This window comes from Bicyclus anynana, chromosome 4, assembly GCF_947172395.1.
Source record: "Bicyclus anynana chromosome 4, ilBicAnyn1.1, whole genome shotgun sequence".
Taxonomy (NCBI): domain Eukaryota; kingdom Metazoa; phylum Arthropoda; class Insecta; order Lepidoptera; family Nymphalidae; genus Bicyclus; species Bicyclus anynana.
This window is the reverse complement of record NC_069086.1, coordinates 10291105-10313847: the sequence shown is the minus strand read 5'-3', so window position 1 is coordinate 10313847 and position 22743 is coordinate 10291105. Positions and strand designations below refer to the sequence as shown.

Here is a 22743-nt window from a genome sequence, read left to right as displayed (position 1 = left end):
GTAACTACCCACGGCCGAAGCCTCCCACCAGCCAGACCTGGACCAATTAAGAAAACCTCAATCTGCCCAGCCGGGGATCGAACCCAGGACCACCGTCTTTTAAATCCACCACGCATACCACTGCGCCACGGAGGCCGTCAAAAATGTGTGTGTAAGGACACATTATATTTACCTATCACTAGAGTTTACCCCATTCCCGTCTACGATAACGTAAGACAATTTTGCTCGGTGAATTTGAGATGTATCACTCTCAAAATCCAGAGGAATGTAAAAGGAAAGACGTTTTAATTCTTATTACAGTATATTTTAACCTATTAGTTATCAAATTGAATAACACGTCGCTATTAAACATAATATGTATATTAAATGTAATTGTATATCAGAATTTTGGATAATAATAACCAAATAGCCATTGAATTCATTAATTAACTAATATTTTAACACTAGTAATATTCATACCTCCTATTATACAACATACTCGCAATAAACATCATTTTTTTTTTGACAACAAACACCAAATATTCAACTCTGGGGAACAGTTCAAACAATGAAAAATTCACGTAACCTAATAATGAATTTGAACATGAATTCATTTTATATCACAGCACTTGTAAAGATTGCGGCGTCAAAGACAGATAACATATTATGTAAAAACTGAAACATGTTTTATTATATTATGCACGTCAGACCCCCCAGAGGATTGTCACAGGACGAATATAATGTAAAAAAAAATTATATTTGTCAATAACTTATTTTGTATAAGTAACAAAATCGATATACTAAATAAATGTTCATCTGCGGTGGCGGCGCTTTTTCTTGTTGCGGTTGCCGTTGCCGGTCTGCGAAGAAGACTGTGCCGCAGTGGACGAGGACGCTGTAGGAGCCGCGGGTGCAGACTGACTAGTTAAATTATATGCTACTCCATTATATACTTCATCATGCATTTCATCATTCAGTATATTGTTGCGATGCTGTCTGTGTGGACCATTTTCTGTTGCACCGAGATTCTCTGCACTCTGACGGTTATTATTTCTCTGTGCGGTTGATGTGGCAGATGTACCTTGAGAAACATTCTGACTCGGCTGAGAGACCGGACCATTTTGTCTAGATTGAGAAGGTTGATTTTGAATATTACTAGTGGAGGCATCCGGTGGTATGGGTCGGTCGAGTGCAGCTCGCATGCGCTGCTTCAGGCGTTTCCGCGCGTGTCTCGAAAGGCCCGCTTCGGGACGTGGCTCACGTGGCTCACGTGGTTCACTCGGCTGGGGTGGCTCCACATCTGAATCGGACGCCTGAGCAGCGTTGTGGGCTGTGGAAGCCTGCGGTTGCACGCTCTGCTCAATTCTCGATTGCAACAGAGAGGCCTGGCGGTCCAGGTTGGCGAACACTTGCGTGAGTCGCGCGACGTTGTCCTGTATGTCGTGCACGAAGGGCTCCAAGTCGTTCCGCACGTCGTGCACGAAGGGATCCAAGTGGTTCCGCACGTCGTGCACGAAGGGATCCATGTGGTTCCGCACGTCGTGCACGAAGTCGTCCATGTCGTCCGGCAGCTGCACTCTGTTGGCGATGCGCAGCACGGTGCGCGGCGAGGTCTGCGCGGTGAGCTCGCTGAAGGGCACGCGGCGCACGGACAGCTTGCCGCTGATGGTGGGCGGCGCGGTGAGCGCGAGGGCGTCCGCGTCGCTCACCACCAGACAGTTGCCGCGCTTCTTCAGCGTGCCTTCGCAGGATCTCACTGACCATACCTGTTTAAAAAAATTAACACATCGATCAATCTATGTGGTGTTACAATAGGCTAGTTGAATTTTTTTTAAATGGTCTTAAATATTTCATTATCGTTCTACTTGACTAAAAAGAATTTTTTTTTGGAGACGCGATTACATTAAAATATATTTTTGACAATACGAGCTAAAACGCCTGTCGGCCATGACAGTCACATGTTTCAACTGTTTCATGACGTCACTACAATAAATCTCATACAAATGGAGCGTTTAACAAAAAAATTTGTTAACAATTATTTCGACCATAGTGTGTTATTATACGTCGTCACTAAATAAAAAAAAAACGTGATATTTGAATTAAGTTTCATAAGAAATCCTTAACTTTTATTAATTGATTTCGATATATTTCGGACCCTTATTCCATGTACTACACAAAATTAATATTGTTTATATTAAATTTGATATGAGTCAACTATCCTAATATAAACGCCTGCGACTTTGTCTGCGAGAAAATGCTTCTGTTTAGGGGTGGATTTTTAGTATATTTTTATATACTAAAAATCCACCCCTAAACAGTCAAGAATTTTAATCCATACTAATATTATAAATGTGAAAGTGAGTGTGTCTATTTGTTTGTACGTCTTTCACGGTAAAACAGAGCAACGAATTGACGTGATGTTTTTAGTGGAGATAGTTGAAGGGATGGAGAGTGACATAGGCTACTTTTGTCTTTCAAACCCCCCTACTTTCCCAAAATAGGGGGTGGAAGTTTGTATAGAGCATTTGTAGGTAGGGAAGAAGCGCACATAAGTCAAAGCGAAGCTTGACCGGGTCCGCTAGTAAGGAGAATGACGAGATTGCATGTATTTTGGGACTAGCAGATAGAAGTAGCGTACATAATGAAAACCCATTAATAGTTGTTTATCGTGATTAAACTAAGAAAAAAGCAAATGGTAAACAATCTTGAAAAGCAGGGAGAAAAAAGATATACCTTAAAATTAGAAGGTATCCCTATCTATGCATACGAATAAATGAATTGAATTTTATACTGAAAAGCAGCAAGTAGAACAATTTTACTATGCTAAGTATAGAAGTAATCTTGATTCCCGTTATGTAAAATCTCAATATTATTTATATAAGTATCTTATAAAATAATAGATTGAATTAATACAAATGTATGAGTGTATGACACTTCTGAGTGTGACTCCCACTTTTGCCATCCTGCTTTATGAAACATGTCTTCAATACTTACACTATCAGAAAATATAGCTTCACGGTCATTACCACAAATGGTAATAGTGTAGGTGAACTCGTGGGCAATCCACGGAGACACGGCCATCGACACCCATGCACACAATGTTGTGGCTACAAGACAAGGACACGATTAATTAATATTTTCACAAGAATAACATTATTAACAAGCTACGCTGTACGCTTACTTTAGGACTGGATAGTGATGTGTGATATTTATAACACATTTGCTCGTAGAGTATCGCTTATTTCATTAAATTTAATATCGTAATGTATCTCATTACGCACATGTGCTGTGTAAAGTAAAATGCACATGTGCCGTAATGTCATATAAAACCTTTGTCATCTAAAAACGAACGGTACTTTATTAAATCTTGGCAAAGAGTTTTCATGTTAGAAAAGTGCTCAACATTTTATGAATAAAAATAACGAGATAAAATATAATAAAAAGCCATTTAATTCTTTTATTTTAATAATTTTGACAATAAATGTCAGCCATTTATCTGTATCAGAAACACAAAAATATTAATTTATTTTATTAGTAATACTGGCTGTTTTTGGTGCATATTTGTAAAAAAAAACAAACACTGGTTGGTGCACTTCTTTATCTGTGCAAAAATGACAAACGTATCAAAATGCCATTATATGGAAAACAGGCAAAGATGCAAATTCGTTTTCAGAAAGTGTGTTCAAAGTGTGTTTCCTCGCAAATGTGCTATAAAACGTCGTACGACATACATGCGCTTTGATAATTATAGCCTCTGCTTCCTTACTATAGCTCTCACTTTTGGCTTAAGCTGCAATATAGTCTCGGCTGTAATTTTCAATTTACCGCACTTATATCATAATGTAGTACTATTCAATATACTTACCAGTTATATCTATTGTCAAGAAGAATATGCCCATGTCAGCTATCCTTACAGCAATGACAAATTTGCCCGGCACAGTTGCAAACTGCCACGCTTGTAAGTACTCTCCATTCTCAGAGCGACCCTATAAACAATTTTTTTATTTAAAAACTACATTGGGATATATGTACGTATAATTATGTATTTTTAACTTCCTGCTATATAATGTGAACATGATAACCCAATGGATGTGACCTCTGCCTTCAATTCCGAACGGTGTGGGTTTGAATCCGGTCCAGGGCATGCACCTCCAACTTTTCAGTTGTGTGCATTTTAAGAAATTAAATATTACGTGTCCCAAACCGTGAAGGAAAAACATCGTGAGGAAACCTGCATACTAGAGATTTTTCTCTAGCGGCATTTGTGAAAGTATCAAAGAAATTAGATGATAAGAAGTGACACCTACCTAGCCAAGGCCGGCAAATCAAATTATAACAAAATGACAAAAAAAATTACAATGTATATCATTGAGAAACCTCCTCCTTTTTTTGAAGTCAATTAATAATAATAATTCTTTACCTCTATTAAATCAGGAGCGTGAAAATAACGCAGATGGTTGAGTAAACGTGCAGCTGGTAATCTAGCTGTGCTGCCTGGCTTACAACAAAGGCATCTGAAAAGTCCGCTGCATGCCTGTGGGGGTCTTCGGTTGCGCTGCAAATTAGAGATAATTATTATAATATGCATCCGTGTAGCAAAATCTGATACAACCACTAATACACAGATATCTGCTTAAAGAATGAGTTACGCACAGATATAATATCATTGTTGTAAAAAAAGATAACAGAAATTAAATATTTACTATGTCTATTGTATATTTTGGCGCAGCTTTAAACCATGATGCTACCTAGATATAACTACAGTGTATACTCTATATAATAACACTAAAGGAACTGTCATTTTATGTCGTTATAGAGAGTGGTTGTTATATGAAAAGGAGAAAAATGTATAAGTAAAACTTTTTCATCACTACACAGTGAATTTTTACTAGCTATATTTACTATTTGAAAGTTTGTGAGCAACTAACAATATGATAACGTATTAATTCCATGACTTATACTTATTAGTCATGGTCAACAACAGTGTACACGCGCAATCCCAATTTGTAAACAAAAGAACGAATTTCTTAGAAAGTTGTTTTTTGTGCATGATGCCGACAGTCGAGTTCATTACCGGCTAGGATAATAAAGTGACAAAAGAATGTAGACAGCTGTGCAGTTTTCACTAATTTTGGAAACTTAAAAGGTATTTTTTATTACTTAATTGTCGTTATAGAGAGTGGGTGTCACACTATATAGTGTGTGTAGTATGGAAAGCAAGCTAAACCCATCAAAGCCGTGTGATGTTGACGCTATAACGAGTTTGATGTTAAATTGAATATGACGATATATGGTATTTATACTGTATTTCAGTTTTAATGGACTTCAAAGATTAGTTGCATATGAGCTGTTATCATTTTACTATTTTATGAAAATTATGTCTCACTCAACATATACATCAATCATACATCTATGCAAGGTTTGCTGAAACATTTGTTAAATCACATGGGTTCCAGCTTTAGTCATGCATCTTTGTTTGGCTTGTGTACACTACTTTAGGGTGGAATGTTCTGGTATATAAATTGATAGAGCATACTTAGATGATCAAATATTATTAAAGGTCATTTATATTTATATTTATAACAGTCTCAATATACAACAACAAATATCATAATGGTGGCTAATAATAATAGCTAATTTGCAATTACAGGTATTTGTATATTATTTTTGTAACAGATTTACTGTATATATAATTTATTTTAGAATTACTCACTTCAAAATAATTGTTTATAACACTTTGTCCATCCTCATCTTCATTGGCATTATTTTCACATTCCTCGGAGGCATTTTCTTGTGCTGGTGTACTGCTCTGTGATGAGCCAGAACCAGAAGCTTTGCTACTATTTTTCTGAAAGTTTAACATAGAAAAATTAAATTAAACAGAAAAAAACATCTAAATAATCTTTCATTTTGTTTGTTGTTGTGTGTGACACACTTCAAAGCTGTATTTTATAAATCCAGTTTTTGCTTTATATTTTGTTTCCAACTTTAAACAGTATCTATGTGAAACACATTATACTTTTGCTACAATTTGATTTTGCATTTTTCAAATTTAATTCAGCAGATAAAAGTTACCTGCTAATATCAGATATAATATGGTAAATATTACTGAAAATAACCAAATATTTGAGTTGTTAGACATAAATGTCAAAGAAATACTCACAAGGCTGCGCATTTTCCTAAAATTTGATATTAACTCTTCCATGGCATAGTTCCGCGTGCCAAAGAAGAGTGCACGGCAGACGGGGCACACATCCAGACGCAATTTGCAGCCCCCACAAACATGATGGCCCTCATTACATTGGAAGATCTGCCCAGGTGGTATCTCATAGCAAACAGGGCATTGTAACAAGTCATCAAGATTCAGAAGTGATTCCAGCTGGAATAAATTTATTTAAAAAAAAGTTATTTTTATTTTTAGTCTGAAGATATCAGAGACAAATAACAATCTGCTGGATAGATTTAGAAAACACATTAAGCTCTATGCAGAGCTCAATGTGTTTTCTAAATTTTGGTTTGATAATTTAACTTTGCCTTGAAATTATTGAGTGAGATGCCATTAAATTAAATTCTCTCAGAGTGCCACAAGGTACATTTACATTACATTCTGACCTATACTATATCTGGTACTTTTATCTACTTTTTTTTTAAATCTTTTCAAGTTAGCCCTTGACTACAATCTCACCTGATGGTAAATGATGATGCAATCTAAGATGGAAGCGGGCTGACTTGTCAGCAAGAAGATGAAAATCCACACCCCATTCAGTTGTTACACAACATCATACCAGAATGCTAAATCGTTTGGCGATACATCTTTGCTGGTAAGGTGGTAACTAGCCACGGCCACAGCCTCCCACCAGCCAGACCTGAACCAATTAAGGAAACCTTAATTGGCCCAATCAGGGATCGAAAATCTTGTAAATCCACCGCACATACCACTGCACCACGGAGGTCGTCAAAAATAACTACCACTAACTAGTTTACCAACATATTGTTGATACTACTTCTATTTACGCGTCAGGACAGGTATCGGTATACAAGATCCTACTGTACTATCACACATACACTGAGCTCACATCATAGAAGTGTAAAAGTGGCAAGACAAATGGCAAATTAAGGTCAATCAAGGAAATGTCCTCAGTAAAGTTCTGTCTGTACCTTTACTGAGGACTGACGGAAAACCTGCCATTTGCTTCAGTTACATTGAACTACCTACCACAGACATATGGAAAATATGATTGCAAAGTTACTGAATTCACAAGAAAATAAAATCTATGGTAGAAACATTGTTTACAAAGGAAATCTTATATATTAGATATTCTCAAAGATAGTCAATAATAAATGCATAAATGGTTAATGACCTCAACAACATAGACCAACAGCCAATAAGATATTTTTAAAAACAGTGGATTTACAACCTCTATCTTACTTCACACTGATATTGAATACATGTTATTGGTAACAACACATAGCAAAGTTGCAAGCATAACATCATAAAGGCATTGAAGTTTTGGTTTAGACTAGCACACTTGGCTGACTCCTCAACATTATTTATGGCTGACAACAATTTTAGGTTGAAATTTAAGAGGAATTTGAGAACAAGCCATAGAAACTCTACAAAGTTACTAAAGTGCTTCTGGTTCACATACAGAATTACAGGGGACATCTTTTGTATCATTTTAACCCTAATTAAATCCATCATATGCTTCTGATGTGTTAGTGTAGTATATTTTGTTTCCCTTAACATACCCACCAATATTAAAGACATATTTGGTGGGTGTTCTACAGGATGAAAAATTCACCCTTTAATTTAACTGACATGCTTAAATTAATCTCAAAATCCATTATTATCTATTCTAATCTATTATTTGTGGCAAAATAATGATGGAATCCACAATAGACAAATATTTCTCAACAAAAATACTTACACAGCAGCACATTGCAGATGATAAGAAAATCGTTTGACTAGTTTTACATGACATTATTATGAAAAATGAATAAATGCATGGCAGTTAAGCATATAAACAGCCATATGTATCGTTTTACCTATTTCAGCTTTTCATATAATTTTTACCTACCCCGTTTTACAAAGTTGAAATGTATTATTATTTTACAAAAATTATGTGGTAGCACAAACATTTGGTTGCATGTTTTTGCTATTTTGAAAATATGAAACTATGAATGGTATATTTTCAATAGTGTATGTAAATGAGTTACCCAGCTGACAACAGCTGATATGTCTATGCATAAAAAACATAGAAAAGATGCAACAAATCATTGTTAGGCATTTATTTTTAAATAATGAACAAGTATAAGCGAACACGTACAAAAAATAACGACAAGGTTGAAACAATGGATTGGACGGATTTCATGTTAATTTCCATGCTAAGGAATACATACCTTCACTTCAGGTTTTTCACCCATTGTGGTGACGTTATTTTGTTTGTGAATCTTCCAATTTTAATATTAAATACAAATGCCTCAAAATAATCAATGATTTTAAAGGGTATTTCGCCACGATGCTTGTACGTACACGACGCTAATAATAAAATGAAATACGGCTGTGACTGTTACAAATGGCCGACATTTTCATTTCATTTACAATTGATCATAGACAATTAGACAATCCTAGATGTATAGACATAGACAGTAGAGCCAATAGAGACAACCATGAACAAAACCAATATTTATACACATTAGTCTTAGAGGAATTAGTATGTGACCCGCGAACAAAGAACTAACAGTAAGAGGAAATGAAATAAGTAACGTAACCGCCCACTTTTAATACCTATATACCTAATACCCACAGATTAAAGAATAATAGGCATATTTAAATATTTTAGAAACTGTTCACAAAAACTAAAGAAATAAGGTGGAGTATTTTTTATTGGTAGGTAATTATTTATTATTATATTAATTTACGTAAATGTTTTTAGTGTTAAATTTTCAAATACAAATTATGAAAACAGTTTTTATATGCGGATCTGGATCTGGATCATCTTTATTCTACGTTAAAACCTATCTACTAGCAGATATATTTAAGTTTACACTTTCTAAAAATATCTGATTTCAAGAACAATATCAAATAAAAGAATACGTCAAAAACAATCAGATGGACATATAAAAGTTTCACAGGACGTAAGTGATTCCTTTAAATGGCGCCTACGTGCTTCAAGGCGGAGCTTTGTAATAATATGAATGTTTTTGAAAGATCATGCAAATGTTTGACATTATGCTATCCTATAAAGCATTTTGAAAACAACGTAGGTGAGAATGAGACAAACATATTTTTACTCGTAAGGTTCATATTTTCATCGCACTTGTATAACTAAAAATTATATAGACAACTTAGGGCCGTTCCTTCTTACTCTTTCTTCATTGCCCGAAAATGCCTCTTAGACTTAAGGGTAAAATATACAAAACGGTTATAAGACCGGTCGTGCTGTATGGATCAGAATGTTGGGCGGTGAAAGGGACGAATAGTAAACGAATGCATGTGAACGAAATTGCGTATGTTGAGATGGATGTGTGGTGTGGCAAGAATAGATAAAATAAGGAATGAGTTTGTATGAGGAAGTCTGAAGGTGGCGCCAGTGACAGAAAAATTGAGGAGTAGAAGTTTAGCTTGGTATGGACATGTAATGCGTAGGGAGGAAAGTCATATAAATAGAAAAATGTTGAATGTGCAAGTGGAAAGACATAAGAGGAGAGGAAGGCTGTGAAGGAGTGGATGATGAGTTGACGAGTAATAGAGACGAATGGAAAAGATTGAAATATTTTTCCGACCCCACTTATGTGGGATAAGGGTAAGGAGATGATGATAGCCTTAGAGTAATTCGCTTAGGAGTTGCATCCTCAGACTAATTAGAAAAGAATTAAGTTGGTGAATTTGGGCACGGTGCCCAAATTCACCGACAGTGTGAATCATATTAAAGGTAGATTCCTGTTACTATCTTATTATTAAAATTTTGTTAACCTTGGATAGCTACAAATATGTTCATTTACTTTTTATTGGATTTTGATGTTAATATTTTAATGTAAAATTAATTTTAATTCCAGTAATAAGATGTGAAAGACTTCGAAAGCAAATTTACTCTTCAATTGAAGGGGAAGCAACATGCTTCCGCAGACTGAATGGGACACATCGAGCAGGATGCTCTTGTGAGTATAAATATAAAATTTATGCATTTAATAATTAAAATGTATGCATAACTCCTCCTATTTTATTCAATGTGCGTTTGTTGTACCTTTATTTTAAGTTTGTATGAAGCCTTGTACCTATATTTTGAATTTTCGACTATAATTATCACCAATTAGGTTATAGCTTGATGTTTTAAAAGTGCTTATAAACTAAACTCAATTGTCTCGATACAAGTCCATGCATACGTATCTGGTCTGAGTTTTGCTTAGACTTTTAGACTCCAAAGACTCCAGGCACCAAGGAACATATTTACTGCCAAGCACCGACAGACGTCAGTCCAAAGATTACAGTGTATTATTGGAAATCAGTCGTCAACTAAAGCTGTCAATTCGTAAATCCATAGACTAGAACACATAGACGTAAATCAGTGATATGAACACAGACGGCAAATGAAGGTTATGAATCTCAATACTGTCATTTTGACAGATATCTTCAACTTGTCACTGTCAACTTCAATTCATTAACTTTTCGTCGTCTGTGATGTCTATACTCTATAATTTCATTTCATAAAGTGATAAAATAAATATTCCAAAAAATTACTTTATTTGCATTAGTTTTATCAATGCAGCAAAAAAAGACAATTAAAATGCTTATTATATAGTACCTACTATAAAAGTTAATATTAAATTAGTAATATTATTTCTTAAAATATAAAATTATGGGTACTAAAAATTTTCTATATTCTGTTTATTTGTGTTTTTTTATAACAATAAGTTTTAAAGGTATGTTTTTTCTTTCCTCTTTAAAATATTAGTATAGATCATAGCGTTTGCTTGTTGGTAGCAGAGCTCATGATTCTAAGTATTTACATACTCAAGCTTAAAGCATTGTGAATCATGTTAAATTTGGTAGATTCCTATTGCTATCTCATTAATACAATTTTATTCATGGAATATATACAAATGGATAGCTACAAAGATGTTAATTTACTTTTTATTGCATTTCTAATGTTAGTATTCTAATGTAAAATTAATTTTAATTCCAGTAATAAGATGTGAAAGACTTCGAGAGCAAATTTACTCTTCAATTGAAGGAGGAGCAGCATGCTTCCGCAGACTGAATGGGACACATCAAGCAGGATGCTCTTGTGAGTAGAATAATTAAAATTTATGCATAACTCTTTTTTTTTAGTTTAATGTGCGTTTGTTGTATCTTTATTTTAAGTTTGTGTGAACCCTTGTACATATATTTTAAGTATTCAACTATAAATATCACCAATTATGATACAGCTTGAAATTTTAAACTTGTTAGGTGGATATGGATGTTATTCCAGATGGTGTTAATTTTTCCATATTTATTAATTTACTAGAGGACCCTTTCAAGCTTCGCTTTGACTTATGTGCACTTCTTCCCTATCCCTACCCTACACTATTCTTACCGTATCTCTACCCTACCCCTAGGGTTTAGGGGTTTCAAAAATAGATGTTGGCCTATTCTCATAGATACCGGATAAGCACAAAAAATTTCATCAAAATCGGTCAAGCCATTTCAGAGGAGTATGACAACGAAAACTGTGACACGAGAATTTTATATATTAGATATTATCACCCTATTTTATAACTAATAAGTCAATTTAAAAGCAGATAAAAAATAAAAGTGGATGTCAGGCCAATCACAGTGTAGGGTTCCATAGATTAAATTAGCACTTTAAAAATACCAATACTGATTATCTTTATAATTAACAATGGAATTAATATGCAATTTTTGATTTCAACTACAACTTACAACATTTGTTCACATATTTATACTCATGCTAAACTACAGCTTTCTAGTAGTAATAGTCTTTACGATAAACTGAAGACAAGTGGACAGTCAAACACACAGGTGGACATGGTGAAACTATAAGGGTCCCTTGTGGACTACGGAACCCTAAAAATGGTGCATGGCAGCCATGATTACTTTCTGTATATTTGTAGTCTATCACAGTACAGTGAACCTGTGGGATTATGATCTTTAACAATGTGTTATTGAATATCAATTAGAAATTTAGATTACAAGTAAAAAATGGCATAAGGTAGCTACTACAACCCATATTGTTAAATTAGGTAATGGATATGGCCCAGTTGACATTGTGATATTTGTTACAGAATATGGTTGTAATTGATTTGATGTTAATTATTTTAGGTGGCTAATATATGGTTAGGCAATAGGCTGGCAAGTCACCTGTTTTGCGGTACTTAGGTTATTGTGTAGAAATCACTAGGTGGATAACATTTTAAATATATTTTAGCATCACTCAATGGGGAGGTTGGTGTTGTGCAAATGGTTTACAATATCTCTGATGCGCAGTGGTTAGTGCACAATAGCACTGCAGGCCCTTACATGGCTGTTGTCAGCACTGCATTGTATTATGATGTTATTGAGCTGTTGCTACAAGAGCCAGCAAACATAGCAGGCATTCTACTGTATGACAATGCAACAATGAGGTAATTTATCCTATTTGAAGTATTGTGGCAAAGAATTATTAATAACTAATTCATATTTTGTTCATAATCAACCGTTTAAACGTAAACGTTCGCAATATTCGGATCACTGCTGAGCTTGAGTCTTCTCTCAGAATAAGAGGGGTTAGGCCAATAGTCCACCATGCTCTTCACACTTGGCAGACTTCACACACACAGAATTCAGAAAATTCTCTGGTATGCATGTTATCTCACAATGTTTTCCTTTACCATTTGAGGCACGTGTTATTTAATTTCTTAAAATGCACACAACTGAAAAGTTGGAGATGCATGCCCTGGACCAGCTTTGAACCCACACCCTCCGGAATCGGAGGCAGAGGTCATATCCACTGGGCGATCACGGCTCATCAATTATTTAAATATTTTAAAAATAAATTATTATAAATCTAGCCACCTATTGGAACAAAGTTGTCTCTTAGGTCTTAGTGCAGCTATTATTATATCTTACCTCATGGGATTTTTCTTAGCCCGGAGTTGGGAAGTTTGATTGTTTTTTAGTATCATGTAGATAACTAAAAGCACTTGAGAAAATACTACTATTGAAATCACAGACACTTCAATTTTATTTATACATACAGTTACACGGACTACGTGTGGAATTCAGTTTTTCGTGAATCTCGCAAGAATCACCCACAAGAATACCACGGTATTTATCTATCTTCGTTTTAAATTTCAGTCAAATCGGTTCAGTAGTTGCGGCGTTAAAGAGTAAAAAACATCCATACAACCTTTCGCGTCTATAATATTAGAATTAGGATTATATGTGTTGATGATTTTTTTAGTAACATGTGTGATGCAAATTATGTTTCAGTCCAGAATTCTTTAGCCAAGAATCTAAATGCCCTAATGAGTACTCTTCAGATCCCCATCTGAGTCAGTGTGTGAAACCTGGAGGTATTGTGTGGAATGAAAAAGGTACAGGATTATTGAGGAGAGATATCCCATACCCTATATTTTTCTTACCAAAGACTCGGATTGATGATGTTTCAAAAATAGAGGACTGTTATAATAGGTATATTATGCACGTCATTTTCTTAAAATATAAGAAATATTATTTTTTGTGGTGTTTTAAAAAGTATATAAAGACTTTAATCACATTGCTATAAATAACATTTAGAGCATGTGAATATATTTGTATTTTTAAACTTGTTATATTTATACACCACTAGCGGACGCCCGCGACTTCGTCCACGTGAAACTCGATGTAAACTTTCAACTATCCCTACCCAACTCTCCCTCTACCCTACCCCTACCCTACCCCTACTCTACCCCAACCTTTTCCTGAATTTTCTTTGCTATAAACCTCACGGAGCCCGAGACCTTTCCAACGAATGCAAAACCGTGGAAATCGGTTCGTGCGTTCTGGAGTTTTAGCGTCAGGAAAGAAAACCCGACTTATTTTTATATAGTAGATGTTTAACATATATATACACCATAATTTAAATATATATTATATATGCCTTAAAATTAAAATTGTCATCTGCATTTCAGGTATAATCTAGACAGGGACAACCAGAAGGGAAGACCTTTATGCTCACTGCAATTAAACTCGTTTATGTATGCTGCAGTTAATAGTGTTGTTTGTATGAGAAGGTACATATATATTTGTCTATTTATTTGTTTATATCTATAAGCACACTTTCTTTTCTTGCAATTATCATCCACATATATTGTGACGAAAGAGAGAAAGAGAGAGTCAACCAATAGCAGCAAAATTAAAAATGTGGCTTTCATAGCAATGAAACGAAAGAGATAATTCGAAAGAGAAGTCAAATGAAGATAATAGGATAGTTGCCTCGAATCACAATTAATAGAAACAAAAAACGGCCGAAATATACCAATATTAATAAAAATAGTAAAAGATCACCTTAGAACTTCATTTGAAAAAATAATAAAAATATCTATTATTAATATATTATGTTGAATAAATTATTATTATTATTATTATTTATTATTCAACAAACAACACATGAAACAAATGATTATAACAAACTTGCTATAGGTACATTTTATGTCTTAATTAATGCAGAATAATGGGTAAAATACACCAAACTTCAGTATTTTAAGGAATTTTATACTTGACCACGAGAGTTTTGTTTTCGGTTTCGGCCTTAACTGAAGCCACGGCCGAATATGCGGTTTCGGTTTCAGCCAGAAAACAAGTTAATTTGGTCTATATATCGCTCTCTGTTTTGTTACATTGCAACAATAGAGAGAGCTAATTTAGCTCTTTAAACTAGTACCTACTCCAATCAAAGATATACTCATATTTGTCAGGATTTCGCGCTAATCAAGAAAATATTACTCGTTTCACATTATGAAATTCAGCAAACAATGTGTGCATATTATTTTATTTCTAAATCAGATTTTATGTGTTGGCTTTACTTTCTTTTATAATTAAATTTTGTAGAAGTAGATTTTTTCTTCTTAAAATAGTTTACTATATGTATATTTTGCTTAACAGATCGGCCTCCTCCGTGTTTCTATCGTCAAACAAAGTGTGTGACCCACTCGGCGATTACAATGTCTACTACTCACTGTTTCCTCGTGCTAAGGTATAACTTATTTACTAGCCACGACTCGACATGAAATTCTGTTTGTTTTTCTTACATTTAAACGAAAGCCTTTACTGACATCCATCAATAAAATAAAACCTTACGAGAATACCACTGATCTATGTTTTCGGTTTTAGGAAACGGAAGCGACGAAAAAACCTGTCACATTAGTTACAGCACGTATAGACTCCGCGTCGCTTTTTGATGGTAAGCCTATATCTATGCATTAAAAATCTATGCAATAAAAGACGACCTTCACCGACTTGTCTACTGGGTGGAAAGTATTATATATAAAATTAAATAATATGTCAATATAATTATTTCATCTGTTTCATGACGTTTGACGTTTATTCCTTTAGTGATATCAAGTAACATCGTTACAACATAGCAGCGTTTTTGATTTTTAAACCGACTTCCAAAAAGGAGGAGGTTCTACGTTCGGCTGTATGTATGTTTTTTTTTTTATGTATGTCCAGCGATAATTTCGTCATTTATTGACCGATTTTGAAAAATCTTTTTTGTTTTGAAGGGTTTGATTTCAGGGTGGTCCCATTTTAACTTCTTACCTACCTTCTAATCAGTTTGAAGGCGGTGCCAATCCCGTGTCATGTTTTAATTAAAGCCGTTTCTGAAAGAACCACAGAAAATTTGTAATTTAAACGGCTTGAATTATAACTGGCTTGGCACCGCCTTCAAACTGATGAGAAGGTAGCACATAGGTAAGAAGTTATTTCTTGCTTTTTAGTTTAGGTTATTTTTTGAGTTGGAAGTCGGTTGAATTTTTTTCATTAAAATTTTAAATATCTATATTTAATTTTTTACTAATTAATATCAATATATTTTGGACCCTTATTCCATGTATACGAAATTAATATTGTTTATATTAAATTTGATATGAGTCAATTACCCTATTACAGGAATAGCTCCAGGTGCTGCAAGTTCAGTGGTGGGCATGGTGGCTCACATCGTCACGGCTGCGACCCTCTCTAAAATGATCCCTGTCACTGATTCCAAATTATATGGTAAGAAGGAAGAATAAGAAAAAGCGATTATTTTTAGTGTTGTTCTAGTGGTTTAGTCCGTAAGACTATGAATTAAAGAAACGGCCAAGTTCTGTTCATTGAATTTCTTGCATTGTTTAAAGTTATCAGATCTCCGCGCCCTCACCCAACAACATCAACTCTATCACATGGTATAGTGTTCTGTGTGAAATCTAGTCTTACAAACCCTATACTTAAAACAATGTGTAAGTATAGGGCATAGTAGATAAAGCCCTACACCAACTACAGTGTTTGTCTTGTATTACCAATAAATTCTCATTGGTATCAATTTAAAAAATAACAGTGGTTTCTTGTATGTAGTTTTAAGTAAAAAAAAAATAAAATTTTAAATACATCTACAGATGCAGATAAATTATTTGACAATAGATTTTAATCTTACATTGCATTCTCAGATCAAAATGTCCTTTGGACGTTGTTCAACGGCGAGGCGTTTGACTACATCGGTTCGCAGCGCATCGCATACGACTTGAGTAGGGGAGCGTGGCCCCCCGTAGCCCCCCTGTCGCCCTCCGACATCCGCCTGCACGTCGAGCTGGGCCAGCTCGGCGGATCTCTGAGCTTATTCAAGAGCAGCGCGTCGTGGCCCCTTTACGCCTTTGCTCCATACAGCTCGACAAACGCTACGGCATCAAAGGTTAGTTGATTGTATTGGGTCACCTGACGCATGGATCAATTTGTCAGACATCATCATCATTGTTATCATTATCAACCCATATTCGGCTCACTGCTGAGCTCGAGTCTCCTCTCACAATGAGGGGTTAGGGCAATAAAAATAATAATAATAAAATAATAGTCCACCACGCTGGCTCAATGCGGATTACCAGACTTCACATACATAGAGAATTAAGAAAATTCTGTGGTATGCAGATTTTCTCAGGAAGATTTTCCTTTACCGTTTGAGACACGTGATATTTAATTTCTTAAAATGCACACAACTGACAAGTTGCAGGTGCATGTTCCGGACCGTATACGAACCCACACCCTCCGGCTCTGTAATGTATGTCAGACATAGCATTGACAAATTTTTTGGCATCTGTAAAGTATATTATTAAAACAGGCTATCCACTTACCGGATGTAAACGATTGATTTCAGATATTAGAATTTCTGGGTGAAATGTCGACTTATTCATCGCTGAACAATATAACAGTGAGCCCGAAGTTCACGTCCAACATACCGCCGTCGTCGCTGCACTCCTTCCGACGAATACTGAGGAATGTGACGGACAGCGGGTCTCTGCTGGAGATACTGCTGGTGGACCATGAGGAGAACTTCTCTAACCTATACTACGAGTCCGCTTTGGACGATTACGAACACATTGGATACGTGTATCACAACATAAGCATCAGTAATGAAGGAGTCTGTAAGTATTTTTAACCGAATTCAAAAAAAGGTGGAGGATTTTTTTTTGTTAATGAACCTACTTCATAACTTCGTCATTTCTTAACCAATTTTGAAAATTCTTTTTTTGTTATAACGTACTTCCAGATTGGTCCCATTTAATTATCATGAAAATCTGTTAAGTAATTTTGTGTTAAAATAAAATAAGTGAACGAAATAGCCCATACTGCCACATTTTATTGTCCTTACAGAAAATTAAAATATTTTTAACAAAAAAAAATAACCTACTTCAAAGATGCATTACTCTAAAAAGCGAAATATAACACTGTACCTATGTCTTTTCTATTGATCAATTTGAAGGCTGTGCGAAATAAATAAAATCGCCGTTAGTCGTGAACTTGTTCATAAATAACAATGTGTATTTTCAGTTATATCGACTGACGAGCTGCTCGCGAACGGGACTATGAAGGAGACGGAGGCTCAGGTCAAAATAGCCAACCTCGCGACGACACTGGCTCACACACTGTACCAACAGATCGCCGGCAAACCTTACACGGGCACCGTGAAAGCGTCCGCACATTTGGTACGTTGTCTTCATTTTATGAAAAAAGTAGCAGACATTTCACGCGCGTGGTTCCCGTGGCCTATAGCCTTGCTTGCCCTTGAAATGGGCTATGAAACACTGAAAAAATTTTTAAAATCAGACCAGTAGTTCCTGAGATTAGCGCGTTCAAGCAAGCAAGACAGAGACACTTGATATTTATTTTCTTAAAATGCACACAACTGAAAATTTGGACTACCAAAGCACGAATTTTATATATTCATCATCATCATCATAGCAGCCGATGGACGTCCACTGCAGGACATAGGCCTTTTGTAGGGACTTCCAAACATCATGATACTGAGCCACCTGCATCCAGCGAATCCTTGCGACTCGGTTCATGTCGTCAGTTCACCTGGTGGGGGGTCGACCAACACTGCGCTTACTAGTGCGTCGTCGCTATTCCAGCATTTTGGGAGCCATAATGTCACATAGTCATCATCCCCATTGTTCACCGACGATGTTAGGTGGACGAGATGCTGTACTGTTTCCTGCGGAGTCAGGCGTGCCGGCTGCTGCTGGCGGCGGACTACGCCAGCAGCCCCGACGAGCCGCCGGCCGAGCGCCCGCTGCCGCTGTACGTGGGCGTGGCGGCGTGGGCTAGCCCGCCCGCCGTGTACGCGGGCCACCTGCTGGCGCTGCTCACGGGCGGCCATCTGCGCGGCAACAAGAGTGACTGCGACAACCGCGCCGACACGGTAGACTTTGCTATACGTGTTTTATACTCGGTGTCCAACAACTGCCTCACCGTTCCCGTGGTTAGCTGGTTCGGCTTCACACAATGAGCTCCAGGGTCGGAATCCAGGGCCAGCCCCCCCGCGGTGTGCGCGGGTCACCTGCTGGCGCTGCTCACGGGGGGCCATCTGCGCGGCAACAAAAGCGACTGCGACAACCGCGCCGACACGGTAGACATTGCTATACGTGATTTTAAACTTATTTCGTGGTTGTTCATTATGAATGTTATCTCGTCGTTTTATCGTGGTATGTACCCGTTTAAATAACATTCATATTGCTATACGTGTTTTATACTCGATGTGCAAAAACTGTCTCACTGGTCCCGTGGTTAACTGGTTGAGCTAAGGTCCTGGGTTGGTCCCAATAACCATTTATGTGTAAATAATATATCCACTGTGTTGATGCGTTTTTAAACTTTTAATGATTGGCGGCGCGGTTAGAGCTGCGTAATTTAGTTATTTGTTATTTCATCAAATAAGACAATTTTGATAGCAATCTACGGGCTGACCATGCTTCCAGACGTTCTTATGATTCCTCGACGATGCTACGACGAAGTACTTTTGAGCCAGCACTAAGTGTGTAAAGACGGTCTTATCGCTAAAGCGATATCTTCTAAACAACCTTTGCGCCCACTGATCTTTTTTTTGTTTATTTCATGATCGATGGAAAAAGTAATGCATAGCACTGTGTGTAAGTGTGTAATTGGCCATTGTAACAATTATGCTGTCTAACACAAACTACGAGAGCAATCACGTTACAAAGGTACTCATTATTTGACACTGGCGTACAGATAAATCTTTAATTTAAAGAATAATATTATAGGATACATAAATTAACTAATCTATGCCACTTACATTAACTTAAAAGTTTAATATTTAAACTTATAATTTACAGGGTTTCTCGTATTATTGGCTGAGAGGGTGGAATCACAGTGGTGTGTGTATTGAAACAACTATGAACTTCAGCCAAGCTGTTAGCCCGGCGTTCATTAAATCAGGTTATAATTATATTCTAAACTATTGTACACCCGGATGACCCGGGTCACACCCGGGCTCTGCTCCGAGTCTGTCTCCATCGAAAGTCCTATTAAAAGTCGGTTCTGCCGTTCCAGAGTATTGCATTTAAATTTAAATTTAGAATTAATCACTTATAACACTTTTGAAGTGGAGGTTTACTTGTGCACCGTTAACGACATCGAATAAAATGCATTCTGCAAAATCAAAAGTAGAGCTATATGTAATTCTTACGATTTTTTTCTCTTATTAGATTACGATCTAACGTCGGGCGAGTTCTCGACGTGGACGGAGTCGGTGTGGCAGGCGATATGGGCGCGCGTGTTCGTGCGTGCGAGCGGCGCGGGCGCGCGGCTGGCGGCAGTCGCGGGCGTGCTCGCCACCGCGGCGGCGGCCGTCGTCACCTTCTGGCTGCAGCGAGACGCCGCGCTCGTGTTCGTCGACGCGCCGCCCTCCGTCGCCGGGTGAGACACTGTCTGTACAACTAGTAGCAGGTCTGGGCGCGCGTGTGCGTGCGCGCGGCTGGCGGTAGTCGCGGGCGTGCTCGCCACCGCGGCGGCGGCCGTTGTCACCTTCTGGCTGCAGCGCCGCAGTTGCTGCTGGTGAGACAAACTAATAGACTGAACCCGCACGAACATGCGCGACAAGTTCGTGCGCGTGTTCGTGCGGGTTCAGTCGCGGAATCCTCATAGACACCTGGGAGTCTATTCTGTAATGATATTTTTATCACTTCGACAGTGTGAGCTTCGAACTCGCATCTATTGCTCTCTGTCTATAGTATCATGTTAAATAGAGAGAGATAGAGGTGAATTCGAAACTCGCACTTGCGAGTTATACAAAACATCATTACAGAATAGGCCTCCTGTGTTGGGTAGTGCCGGACTCCTACCGGCTCTTTCATCGCGATCTCATCTAATGTCTAGTGACTATGCACATGAAAAAAGTTAAGAGAGAGTTATTGATTACCTTATGAATTTTCATTTGTTTCAGAATAATACGGACTGTTAACTGCTAGAAGATTTAGTTTAAGTGAAGTAGTTTAAAATATTGTATTAAACCAAGAGGCAAGACATTCCAAATGACCTACCTACCAATTAACTCAATAATATATTATGTGCTTCATGATACTTCATGTAAATTAAATTCAATATATTCGATTTAACCGGAACTGTATTGTAAATTGTACATAATCAATTTAACTTTATCTAATTACTAACGTACGCCCGCGACTTCGTCCGCGTGAAAATCGATGTAAACTTTGAAACTCTATTTCAACACCTTCTATTTATATCTTTGCATGTTTTATACATGTTACATTCAAAGATCGAAAATAGCTCACAACGCGTTGTGGTCACAGTAAAGCATCCACAGAAATACCAAAATATCGAAATTCGTTTCGTGGCTGTCATGCTATTCGATATCAACGCGTTGTGTCAATGAAGAAAAGCCATGATGAATGATTTACTAAAACTAAGTCATAAGTACGTAAGTTCAAATGACCTTAAAACAGAGTTTTAAAAAAAATATTATTACTAATAAACCAAAACAGGCTCTCCGCTTAGATATATTTAACGATCTCCTAAGTTTTTTTTATTTTTAGAGATAACCTTATTGCTATATTTTGTAAACTTGTCATGTTTTGTTGCTAACAATAAAGTGATATTATCACATATATTTATTTTGTTCGTAATCTCCCCTTTAACATATAATGACATGTATACTGGTTGACTGCTGTAGTCGTCGTGACGTTCGTTAATCGTCTTGAAAAATAAATTTCTTATGCTCATCACTCGAATATTTTCTGTTTACAAATATTTTACTGCCTAAACACAAATGCCTCAATCATAAATGACCCCGGGAAGGTGTCGCTGTTGTCGCGCTTTTTTTTAGTTTATGGTTTCGCAAAATGGCGACTGCTGCGATGTTATAGGCCGTACCTGGCCTGTACTACTAGCCATGTCGATTACATTTCTACAAACGCTAACGCTTCTAAAACTAAAAAAAATATATGGGAATGACATATCTGATCGGTAACTTGATCACGTGACCTTTTATTAACGAATGTCATTCACATTTTCAAAGCGTTTTCGATTGTAGAAAGAGAATTGACGTGACCTAGGTAAGTTTAAGGTAATGTACTTTATGTGGGCTTTTATTTATGCACTTTTTGACGGCCTCCGTGGCGGAGGTCCTGGGTTCGATCCCCAGCTGAGATTTTCTTAATTGGTCCAGGTCTGGCTGGTGGAAAGACGTACCGCCAAGCGATTTAGCGTTCCGGTACGATGCCGTGTAGAAACCGAAAGGGGTGTGGATTTTCATCCTCCTCCTTACAAGTTAGCCCGCTTCCATCTAAGACTGCATCATCACTTACCATCAGATGAGATTGTAGTCAAGGGCTAACTTGTAAACAATAAAAAAAAGAAACTTTTCAGAAATCAATTCTTTTCAAAGTCAGGAACGACTATAGTTCTTAATAAATATTTTCCGTGGTACCTGCAGGGATCATGAGAATTTTTACCCGTGGCCCTTCTAATGCAGTTGCAGATTCAAAAATATATTGAGTTGTAATATGTTTAATTTTAAACGATTAATCAATTCTATAAAATAATTTTATATAATATATATCGGATAGAATATAATATTATTTATCACATGCAATCATAACTAAAAAATAAATTTAATGTACAGAAAATTGGTATGGAATTATATCAACGAATTAATAATTGTGGATACGAAATACACTGCTAAATCATTTAAAAATCTTTTTTTGAACGATGACGAACGAATGATGTCGTAG

General features: G+C 36.6%; 2 protein-coding genes across 2 annotated transcripts; one reads left to right on the top strand and one right to left on the bottom strand.

The window, feature by feature from the left end:
* Nucleotides 1-282: 282 nt before the first annotated feature.
* LOC112043316 (uncharacterized) lies at nucleotides 283-8590 on the bottom strand. The gene is made up of 7 exons (XM_024078658.2): nucleotides 8380-8590; nucleotides 6143-6358; nucleotides 5693-5827; nucleotides 4400-4534; nucleotides 3845-3965; nucleotides 2974-3086; nucleotides 283-1745 (listed from the first exon to the last, which is right to left on the bottom strand). The coding sequence occupies exons 1-7, from the start codon at nucleotides 8401-8403 to the stop codon at nucleotides 792-794; spliced, it is 1698 nt and encodes a 565-aa protein (XP_023934426.2). The 5' UTR covers nucleotides 8404-8590; the 3' UTR covers nucleotides 283-791.
* Nucleotides 8591-10667: 2077 nt separating this feature from the next.
* Nucleotides 10668-21618, top strand: LOC112043276 (nicastrin). Its single transcript, XM_052881349.1, has 15 exons — nucleotides 10668-10902; nucleotides 11166-11267; nucleotides 12411-12606; nucleotides 13454-13654; nucleotides 14134-14235; nucleotides 15107-15197; nucleotides 15335-15404; nucleotides 16115-16219; nucleotides 16651-16892; nucleotides 17352-17619; nucleotides 18026-18180; nucleotides 18666-18896; nucleotides 19828-19930; nucleotides 20200-20410; nucleotides 20937-21618. Exons 1-15 carry the CDS (start codon nucleotides 10839-10841, stop codon nucleotides 20959-20961), a joined length of 2166 nt encoding a protein of 721 aa, XP_052737309.1. The 5' UTR covers nucleotides 10668-10838; the 3' UTR covers nucleotides 20962-21618.
* The last annotated feature ends 1125 nt before the right edge of the window (nucleotides 21619-22743 follow it).

What these genes read in the sequence shown, in the direction of transcription:
- LOC112043316 (XM_024078658.2), bottom strand. Translation starts at nt 8,403, where the DNA reads ATGGGTGAAAAACCTGAAGTGAAG. An exon ending in TTAGGAAAATGCGCAGCCTT is followed by an intron (nt 5,828 to 6,142) that starts GTGAGTATTTCT and finishes TTAAACTTTCAG; the next exon opens with AAAAATAGTAGCAAAGCTTC. An exon ending in ACGCTCCTGATTTAATAGAG is followed by an intron (nt 3,966 to 4,399) that starts GTAAAGAATTAT and finishes AATTGTTTATAG; the next exon opens with GGTCGCTCTGAGAATGGAGA.
- LOC112043276 (XM_052881349.1), top strand. Translation starts at nt 10,839, where the DNA reads ATGGGTACTAAAAATTTTCTATATTCTGTTTATTTGTGTTTTTTTATA. An exon ending in TATAACAATAAGTTTTAAAG is followed by an intron (nt 10,903 to 11,165) that starts GTATGTTTTTTC and finishes TTTTAATTCCAG; the next exon opens with TAATAAGATGTGAAAGACTT. An exon ending in TGAAAGCGTCCGCACATTTG is followed by an intron (nt 18,181 to 18,665) that starts GTACGTTGTCTT and finishes CGACGATGTTAG; the next exon opens with GTGGACGAGATGCTGTACTG.